Source organism: Solanum verrucosum, unplaced genomic scaffold (assembly GCF_900185275.1).
Source record: "Solanum verrucosum unplaced genomic scaffold, falcon-dt-bn FXZP01000088.1, whole genome shotgun sequence".
NCBI lineage: Eukaryota > Viridiplantae > Streptophyta > Magnoliopsida > Solanales > Solanaceae > Solanum > Solanum verrucosum.
This window is the reverse complement of record NW_026020077.1, coordinates 1,614,289-1,624,915: the sequence shown is the minus strand read 5'-3', so window position 1 is coordinate 1,624,915 and position 10,627 is coordinate 1,614,289. Positions and strand designations below refer to the sequence as shown.

At 33.4% G+C, this 10,627-nt stretch overlaps 2 protein-coding genes and 1 non-coding gene across 3 annotated transcripts; all 3 read left to right on the top strand.

The window, feature by feature from the left end:
- The first annotated feature begins 329 nt into the window (after nucleotides 1-329).
- Nucleotides 330-1,143, top strand: LOC125823994 (uncharacterized). The gene has a single exon (XM_049503347.1). The coding sequence runs from the start codon at nucleotides 399-401 to the stop codon at nucleotides 1,140-1,142; it is 744 nt and encodes a 247-aa protein (XP_049359304.1). The 5' UTR covers nucleotides 330-398; the 3' UTR covers nucleotide 1,143.
- Nucleotides 1,144-3,174: 2,031 nt separating this feature from the next.
- On the top strand, nucleotides 3,175-3,246 carry TRNAQ-CUG (transfer RNA glutamine (anticodon CUG)). The gene has a single exon. It is a non-coding gene; the product is annotated as a tRNA-Gln (tRNA).
- A 1,149-nt stretch (nucleotides 3,247-4,395) lies between these two features.
- LOC125823992 (CBBY-like protein) lies at nucleotides 4,396-10,056 on the top strand. Its single transcript, XM_049503343.1, has 8 exons — nucleotides 4,396-4,806; nucleotides 5,329-5,399; nucleotides 5,501-5,659; nucleotides 6,247-6,313; nucleotides 6,836-6,931; nucleotides 7,294-7,340; nucleotides 7,497-7,577; nucleotides 9,667-10,056. Exons 1-8 carry the CDS (start codon nucleotides 4,495-4,497, stop codon nucleotides 9,788-9,790), a joined length of 957 nt encoding a protein of 318 aa, XP_049359300.1. The 5' UTR covers nucleotides 4,396-4,494; the 3' UTR covers nucleotides 9,791-10,056.
- The last annotated feature ends 571 nt before the right edge of the window (nucleotides 10,057-10,627 follow it).

Sequence of the window (10,627 nt, the reverse complement as noted above, 5' to 3'; positions counted from 1 at the left end):
TTATGCACCAACTATATCTTTTTGATGGTACTAAGACATTATTAATTTATGCTAATACAATTTATAATAACAAAAACTTTAAGATAAGATATATTTTCGGTCCTTTTTTTTTTTATAATAAATATTATATATTTAAACACATTACAAATTAAATTGTTGGACTTAGGCCCGGTGCACGGGCATCACTTTCTAGTTCATATATAAAAATAAAACCAAATCCTAAAGTAATATTGAGTGCAACGAAACTCTGCTTAAAGCATCACAACTGTATGCTTTCTTCTTCTTCTTATTTCACGCTTCTTCCCTCTCCACCCATTCCCAAAACCAGAGAATTCACACATTATGTTAAAAAAAATCTCCATTAACAAACCTTCTACGTGTGTGTATATAAATATATCATGATTCATGCAGGCATGAAGATAGATCTCCAGAAACTACCCTTCGCTCTCAAGCCTTTTCTCCTTTCCCTTTTTCTTTCTCTTTCCTTCTTAGCATTCCTTTCCTTTCAAACTCCACCTCACTCTCTTCACAAACCCGCTGTATCACTTCCACCGGACCTCCGAATCCGACCCGGTTATTCATCCTACGATGCATACATCAATCGTCAGCTCAACAAAACGCTCAACCCGAAACTCCGAAAAATTTGGACTACCCGAGATTGGGACCGAAAGGTTCGGGTCTTCTCAGAATTCTTCGACAATTTGAAACTTCGAGGTTTCTTATCGAACGATTCAAAAGCGCTTTGCGTCGGGGCACGGGTCGGGCAGGAAGTAGCGGCATTGAAACGGGTTGGAGTTAACGATTCAATCGGTATTGATCTGGTGCCGTATCCTCCGTTAGTAATCAAAGGTGATTTTCATCGTCAGTCGTTTGATGATCGGAGTTTTGACTTAGAATTCTCTAATGTATTTGATCATGCACTTTATCCATGGAAGTTCGTCGGAGAAATTGAACGGACGTTGAAGCCCGGGGGAATTTGTGTGTTACACGTGTCGTTATCTAGACGGGCTGATAAATATTCAGCTAATGATTTGTACAGTGTGGACCCACTTAAGGAATTGTTCAAAGTGTCTGAGCTGGTTGAGGTGAGACGCATTGATGGGTTTGGGTTGGATACGGAAGTGGTTTTTAGGAAGAAGTAGGAAAAGGAAACAAATTTAGTTATTGTGATCCTATTTTCATTAGGTTTTTAACATGTTTAATAATTCTTTATTTATTTCGACAATATAAATTATACACGTTCAATTCAATTTATGTAAAAGTCTTTTCTTTTTAATCTGTTCCAACCTCTTTGGATATGACTTATATAACTCTCGTCATCTCTTTCACTTGAATTTAACTCCTCTCCATTTCTTTGATTTTCACTTGAATTTAACTCCTCTCCATTTCTTTGATTATGCATTTGGATGAATGTCATTTGTGCTAACCTAACTTTTAACAAGTACATAGTAAAAATCACAATCATTAAGAAATCAATGAATACAATATGTAGTTTGCTAAACTATCTTTATTTAATAATTGTCTCTTGAAAATTGAACCCTATTAAGAAGATGGTGTATAAGGGTATAATTGAAAGAATATATTCCTTTTGTCCATTTTTACTTATCCACTATACTATTTTAGGATGTTCAATAATATTTGTCCAGTTTATAAAATCAATGAATAATTATCACATTGTGTCTATTTTACCAATGCAATTAAATATTATTCATTCTTCAATGTTTAGATTAGATGACTTATATTTAAAAAGAATGATTTGGTAAAATTATCCCTATCGTTTATTGTTTCTTAATCCATGTGTCAAGTTATTAGTGGACAACTATTGTTAGATAGATGAAGTAATTCTAAAGTGACACTTATTTTGAAAATGATAGGAGTACATATTTACCATTAGGTGAAGTTCAAAACAAAGGTTGAAAAAGTACATTCTTGAATGAAAGCAATAGTTGTAAAGAAGACGGGAAGGTGCAACTTGGTTGTCTTTTTTAATATGGTGAAGAAACATAACTAATCAAGGAACTCCTCTTTTATTTAGTGTAGAAAAAGTTAATTATGTTAGGTCACGGATAGGGAATGAATAAAGTACAAATGGACCACTTACATATATGTGAACACAAGTTGGATTCCTTAAGGGTAAATCCTTTTTTCTAACTTAAAAGCATAGTGAAACTAGTCATGTGGATTGCATCCCCACTTCCAACCTAGGGTGAGTGAACGAGACGGGATCGGGAATGAATCGATAGACTTTTGGGAAGCTTTGTTCTTGTATACTGCTTTTGTTATTAAACTTATAAATGATTTGATTGTGTAAGAAATCTGACAAGAGTGTGCAATTGAAACTTTGGATTCAAAATAAAAAAAAAAGTTACTTGGATTCATCAACTTCCTTTATAAAAGTTGAATGCACCAAAAATGTCAATATTTATCCAATTAATGGGGTCGCTAGATAGCTCTATGCAACTTGCAATTGACAGCTTCTAATATTTGCTTTAGAAGGAGGACCACGTAAATCACAACAACACCTAAATTGGGTAACTACAACGATTCGATGCTATTTGGCTTTTAATTCGTCATTGCAATTATTATTATTTTTCGCATTTTTTTCTTTAAATAAGGTGGGAGAAGGGGAAGTGGGTGAGGAAATTACAAGGCGGGAGATCAAATCCTCACCAATAAGATAAAAGTTCAAATAGTCAATTAATCGAGGTACTGAGATTTTCTGCTATCACAATTTTGCTCTTACTTTATTTTTAAAATTTATTTTGCTTGATTGATCCTTAGTTCCTTACAAAGAAACAAGAAGCAGAAACTACACCATTTGGTGAAACGTTTATAAGAAGAACATTATGTAAACATTCTAATGTATATTATAAAGTATCATGTATATGTATATGTATATATACTAGTCTTCTGAAAATACCAAAAAGTAATCAAAAACATCACAAAAAATTACCTTATACCTCGAACTATAAAACTAATAAAGATTCGAAATAAATTCTCAGAGCACATATCAAACGATTCAAATAACTCCAATATTATTATCAAACTAGTATACTCGCCATTTCAAAGGAAGATTGAAATATTTTTGGGCCTTAAAACACTACCCATTACATACTTAGCCCAATTAAAGATCTAAGTTTCATTAAATTTGTTAAATGAGTTACTTACAAGATTGGTCCCATGGTCTAGTGGTCAGGACATTGGACTCTGAATCCAGTAACCCGAGTTCAAGTCTCGGTGGGACCTAAAAAGTGAAATTTCAGTTTTGGTGTTTTTTCGGTTCGCTATTCGGTGTAAGGGTAAAAAAAATCTGTGCACCAAAAAATCGAAATTTTATTAACTAAATTTAAAATAACGTTTTAATATTATTAGTTATATACTTGGTAACTTGTGTTTGTGAGTTGTGACTCGTATTGTTTTTTACTTGAAGTGGAATATTAAGGCATTTGTGACTTTGTATTGTTTTAACTTTTAAGATTCAAGTGTTGGATACTTGTTTTAATTGTTGGCTGCTATTACAAAGAGTGTGTTGGAAAAAAAAATTTAGTTCTTTGTTGGAAACTTTAATTATTAAATATGTTTAATGATTATTTCGAGTTTTCAACTTTTATGTTTAGTTAAATGTTTTGATGATTTTATTCTCATTTTATTTTTTATTTTTTGCACCAAAAAACTGTTTTAATAACATCGAATTAAACCAAATCGAAACTAAAAGAATGAACCGAATCAAAATATTTTGATTTGGTATTTGGTGCACATTTTTTCAAAATCAAACACCAAATTAAAATTTAATAAAACTGAACCGAACCCGCAATACTGTGAGTTTTTTCTTTCACTTTCTTAAAAGTTATTCTTATAATTTTCAAAAAAATATTCTACATCTTTTTAACTAAAAATGAATGTTATAAAAATTGCTTTTATTATTCAGAAAATAATATTGTATACTTTCTAAATTTAAAATGAATGTTATTAAAAAAATAAAACTGATCCTGATCATAATTAGTAATTTTTTTTAAAAATTTAGTCAATTAGTACAATTAAAAAATCTTATTCTACTTGTAACACATGTCACTTTTTTCAGAAAATTTTAGTAATTCAATTGATTGATTATAAGCTTTCACATTAATAATGTGCTTATTCTCTTCTCGAAAACTTTTGAATTGTAGAAGCATTCAAAACGGGATCAACATTCATTTCATGGGCAGAAACGACCCATTTCATTCGGGGAATCCAAAAATTTGACTTGAGAATCAAGAATAGATAGACAAGAAATAAAAAAAATTTAACTCTGAATTAGTTCCGTTATTAAACTAAATAAAAAGGAAAATCAAACCAAATCAAATCAACCCGCTGGGAGAGTGGGGTCATATCAAACCAAATCAAATCAACCCGCTGGGAGAGTGGGGTCATTGGGCGGATAACGCATGGTTGGGAAACCGTTATTTTCCAACCAAATGAAAGCTGAAACAATTTGAGTGGTACCTAACGATTCCAATGGCGTTGAGAGTTGTCTCTTCTTCTCCAGCCATTTTTTCATCACAAAGAAGAGCTGCTTCGATTCTACCATATTCAACCGTCACATTACCCAATAACAACAGCTCGCTGTTATCGTCATCATCAGCCATTTCTTCAATTGACAGAACAAAATCAGTTACTCTCCGTAGCAAGACGAGTAGGCGTAATGGAGTAGTGACATGTTCTGCTTCTTCGGTCCTCCCAAAGGCACTGCTATTCGACTGCGATGGTGTACTTGTCGATACTGAAAAAGATGGTCACCGTATCTCTTTCAATGATACCTTTGCTGAGGTACATTTTTTATAACTCACTTCAGTGTGTTGTATTGTTTGCAGAGATGAAAACAGATTTGAAGTTTATAGGTTCGGAATTAGAGTCTGAGTTCTAAATTAATAATTAGTACCTGTTCAATAAATTTTATAAGAGAAATACAAAGTTTGGATCAAAGTTATGTTTGGCCGAACCCATAACCTACGCTCCACTTCTGATTGTATGCTTATATTATTGAACGGTTGAATTCATGCGGAATTTCTAATTTAATGATCAATTGGTGTTTTGCAGAACGGGATTGCTCAATAGAATGAGTTTCCCCTATTTTTTAAAAACCTAATTAATAGCGGTCTACTACTGATTAAACTAAAAATAGCCTATAGATGTATAATATATGTATAATATTGGTATGGTCGTGCATGATAAGTGTATACAACTTTAAAAAGTGAACAGTAAATCTGTCAGGTTATTTGTGTAAAGATCTTTTTCTTTTTCCCTATTTGATGACTTTTCATAGAATCCATTATTTTCAATGGTATACAGAAGGAATTGGGTGTAACTTGGGATGTTGATTTGTATGGAGAATTGCTCAAAATTGGAGGTGGAAAAGAAAGGTAAAGGTATTTCTTCTAGAAATATACTTAGGAGCAACAGCAATTCATATAGTTTAGACTTGAATTGAATTGATTTTGTTTGTGGTTGACTTGGGTATTAGGATGACAGCCTACTTTAACAAAGTTGGTTGGCCAGAAAATGCACCAAAAACTGAAGAAGAAAGAAAGGAGTTTATTGCAGGACTTCACAAGCGAAAGACTGAATTATTCATGGTTCTCATTGAGAAGAAATTGCTACCACTTCGGCCAGGTGTTGAAAAGTAAGCTCTTTTATTTTTTCATATTTTATTTATGTCACTTCTATATGTATAAGGTTCTTAGAGATTCAGCCATATAAAATTATTCCACCAGAGGCATTTATGTTGGAAGTTGGAACTAAATGTGGACATTATTAACCGCAGAAGAAACCAATGAGGGAATTGGTCCGCTTTAACTATGCATTCTGGAGCTTCAGTAATCCATAATTAATCATGAAGAGTTTCATTTACCTCTGAGATGTAGACATTTTTCTATTCTTTGAGCAAATGCCGTCCTGACTCCTGACTCTACACTACATGCTTTATTTCTGTTTTATTGAACATAATGCAACTATTCAAGGGTAAAGTTCTTTCTAGGCACCAAAATTTTCAGGGTTGAAGACTCTTCTATCTGTTGTATTTGATTTTGATATTGTTATAGAATAATTATCAAATTCTGTACCGACCTTCAATAGAATCTCAATATGAAAAACTCACTAAAATATGACCTATGGGACAGTGTATATATTCAAAAATTGCAAGAGTCAGGATAAATTTTTCTTTAGATTATTCTTCTCCTAATTGTAAGAGTTTCAAACTAAATGTTACAGGTTGATTGATCAGGCTCTGGGTAATGGAGTTAAAGTTGCAGTATGCAGTACTTCCAATGAAAAGGCGGTATGAGTAATCAGGTTCTCAAGTGTTAGTATTATGTGCCAATGTCGAGTCTTTTGACAATAATCTGCTATTAAAGGTTGCGGCTATTCTTGGAACTTCTTTTAGACTGTATGGAGCTTACTAGTGTATCCTAATAATACTCATGACTAAATCATCAGGCTTATATTTGACCAATTTACCTGTTCATGTCTACTTACCCTTAGTTCGCCTTTTGATTGACAATGTAGTTTCTTGGACCTAGAAAATGATATGGGAAGCCATCGACACTAAAAAGTTGGAAAAGATCAACTCCTAGAAAAATTCATCTGATATTAGAATTTAGAATTGTTAAATTTTCCTTTTGCTCCTATTGAATTGGTTACTGCACAAGATGATAACCTCTGGTTTTCTATCTGGAGTTGCTCGTTCGCTGGGAGAAATAAGAAAAATTAAAGAAAATAAAGCACTGGCATGATTATTTGTTATCACCATACTAAGATAATGTTTTGTGATCATAAGTTGAATTAAATCTGCTGATATTAGGTCTCAGCCATAGTCTCGTGCTTGTTGGGACCAGAGCGAGCAGAACAGATCCAGATATTTGCAGGTGATGTGGTTCCTCGCAAGAAGCCTGATCCGGTAAATATTTATCTTTCAAATGCCTGTTCAATGCATTTGCAGTGAAGACAAATTCATTTGCTTAGAAATTAAGAAGCAAAAATATACTTCATTAGGAGATAAGCTTCATATCTGCGTGATCTGAAATTTGGAATCTGTTCCAATAGCCTTCTCTATACTTCTTTTACTTTCTGATATCCATAAATGTACAAGGATAATCTGTGAACTTCAGTGTATAGATATTTTAAACATATGAACTGTGCTTTCTCTTCATTTAACAAGTTGCAGTAAAACTTCAATTTGAGGAGACATGTGTCTCTAGTACTGTCATAGCTGTAAGATAAGTCTTAAATGTTTAATACCACATACTTTCTTCCTGGCAGGCCATTTATCTGTTAGCAGCTGACACCCTTGGGGTTGATCCTTCAAGGTACTGTACATAGATTACTTGCACTGGGATTGGGAAATTACGTGATGACACCTTAGAGAAGTTATATGATTTTAAGCTGAAGAAGATAGTAAATAATTTTGTTATAATTTTACATTTTCATTCTGAATGCTAAACTCTGCCCTTTATGGTCTGCAGTTGTGTTGTCGTAGAAGATAGTGGCATAGGTCTTGCAGCTGCCAAAGCAGCTGGAATGACGTGCATTGTGACCAAGAGTGGGTAAGTTGCTTTTTATTTGAACCAACGGAGCATCTCTCTCCCTGGTGCATTTTTTGGTTCTCAATTGTTAACAGAACTTCTTTTTCTTGGTTTCTGAAATTCTATCTTGGTGTAACATCATAACCTGAGAAACTTAATAATCAAACTGAGAGCTTATCAGAAAAACTTCTGGCGTCCTTGAAGTTCAAAATAAAATAAGAAGTAAAAGATGTATGATCAGGAAGCCAATGGTTTCCAGTGCTTAACGTTGCAAACCCGACTCATTCTCCCTAGGATATTTTCCTCAATGAAAATGAAATTATTGATTAGATGCCTCTAAGCACTCAGGTGAACATGGTGGAGGTGGCAATTTTCCAATTTTCTGTAAGGCCTGAAAAAGGGTTTATAGACAACATTTCTGCATGTCTAATTATATCTAAAAGCTGATTTTTAGCTCTAGCGGTGAGGCTGTTAAAGAATGACAAAAGTCTCACATTGGTGGTTAGTCAGAACACAATACTATAGATCGATCTCGATGAGTTTTCTTGAGTTCATTGTCGGAGATTATAGCATTCCATGGTTTTGAAACCCGGGTAGCCTAATGAGGATACCATTTAGGATATCATATGAAAAAAAAAGGACTTATCATCTAAAAAGGCAGGTAGCTGCCTCTCTTTCTCTTTCTCTTCTTCTTGACTTTTGAGACTTGGAAAATATAAACTATCCAAACATGTTGAAATAACGCGAAGATTCCTGTTCTTTGATATTTGAGATTTCCTAAGCAATTGTTGCCTAGGAACATATATAAAAAGTCGAGAAGTTGTCCATCCTTGAAAGACAATTTCACCATTTCTCGTGCAACACAATAGCGCTGCATCTTCTATAAATGTTTTGCAAATAGTGGGCAAGTTGCATACTTTCATTTACAATTTCCATCCATCTCGTTCCATAATCAATATTAATTCCAATACTAGACTCTGGCTATTGCCGCTATATAAACTAAGACAACCTTTCAAAATAGTCATCGAACCAAAAAAATCATTCTCCTTTACAAAATCTGGTGTTGGAAGCTCTTTTAGTTCATCTGACTACCCATCAAAATATATAATTGTAGAATTTCTTTCTCCAAGATTGTCGTAGTATGTCCAAAATATACAACCTCCAGTACTAATTCCCTCGAACAAGGAACAATTATGTAGTAGGCGTACTACATGACTAAATGAACTTGTTTTCTTCGTCCAACAATCATTCTTCAAAGAATAAATACCATAACTCCACTTATAAATCAATATAATCTTGTAATCATTGACACTAGAATCATAAAAAATCCCACAAGCATTTGGAACTTTGCCTTTGTAGTTAAAATAAGGGCATGCAAGAGTTTTATATTCTCTTATAGATGGATTCCATAAAACATAAGTTTTGTAGGCCATAGGGTTTTTTAAAAGAACCAAACCATCACACGAGCACAAGACTATAGCTTTTCGGAATTTTTCTCCAGAAAAATTTCCTTTGCCATCATATCTAATTGTGAAGTTTCCAAGTCTACAAACCCAAATTCATTAGTACTACGTTTGTTTAACAATAGCTTTTCACGTCCCAATGCTTTGGATTGATCTCGTACTTGCTAATTGTTAGATGCACGAGAGTGTTTGCTGTAGTTGCTTTCTGTTTATGCTAGATCAGTTAAATAGTCTAATCTAGTAAAATGGAGGAGATAGAAAGGAAGGACATGCCTAATCAATACAGGGAAGATAACAAGGATGATCTAAGTCAGTAGTTTCTTTTCATTAAGAAAAATTTCAGTGTCTGAGCTAAGCATCTCATTAAGTTATAAGAAGGTACGATTGTTTTATTGATTATTTTTGAAGGAGCTCCCATAGTGTATTAGAAGACAGATGCAATGCTTTTACAGCCTTGGTGGTTTCCTTCTGAACAAGTAGCAGATTGCATCTTTTGTCTATGCAACTTGCTCTTTCACCTATGCTAGATCTCTTGATCTTTTACCAATTCTTGCTGACCATCTAGCCTGTTGTGAATATCATTTGATTATTTTCGTATATTGTTACTGTTAATTTGGTATTGCAAATGAACTTCTATACTGCCTCAGGTACACAGCAGACGAGAATTTCTCAAATGCAGATGCAGTTTTTGATTGCATTGGAGATCCTCCAGAGGAACGGTTTGACTTGGCATTTTGCGGAAACCTTCTTGAGAAACAATATGTCAGTTAGTGCATCAAGCAGTGTGATTGACTACACTGCACTTGTTTATGTCAAGTTGTACTCACCACATACCAGTTCATGTACTGTATCTCCCCAATGACTGTTCAATAAAAAAGCCTAATGTCATTTCATCTCTTAAAGCCTTCTCTGCTAAATTTGTTCTCCGAACACAATATATGAACTTCCAGTTTTCCTTTTCTTTTGTGGAGTGTGGAGAGGAGGTGGATAGAAATGATAAAATTACTATTTGCATAGCTTAAAGACACAACTTACAATAAGGATATATATAGTAATCAAAACATTATTTGAGGACATTAGTACTATGTTGCATTTTTTCCCCATATTGTCGGGAGATTTGGTTTTGTAGTCCTTTATAAATATGTTTTTAGTTTTATATACTTTTTACATAAGATCTTCATTTTTTCACATAAGAGATGTGAAAATTTCATTTTCTTCTATTCAATTTGTAAATAGTCATATAAGAGATCATTTCCACTACAATTTTGGTCTAGGATAACAGAATCTTAACGAATTTTATCAAACGTTAACATAAATTTTGACGTATAATCCTAAAGTTTGAGGTCAAATTTATATTTTGTCTTTTTTATATAACACTGAGCAAATGTAGGCTCTTGAGTTTATAAAATGGGGATACTTTGGTAATTGGTCTAGCCTAACCAGATCCCAATAGATTTTTAAATATCAAGAAATTGCCACATATTAGACAAAAGTGTACAACGGTGCACAAACTTCCTATTACGTGCGGGTGCGGTGCGGGTTTAAAAAAAAAAAAGAGTTGTATGAGTTTATTGTGTGCAACCTTATTATACATTTCTATGAAAAGTT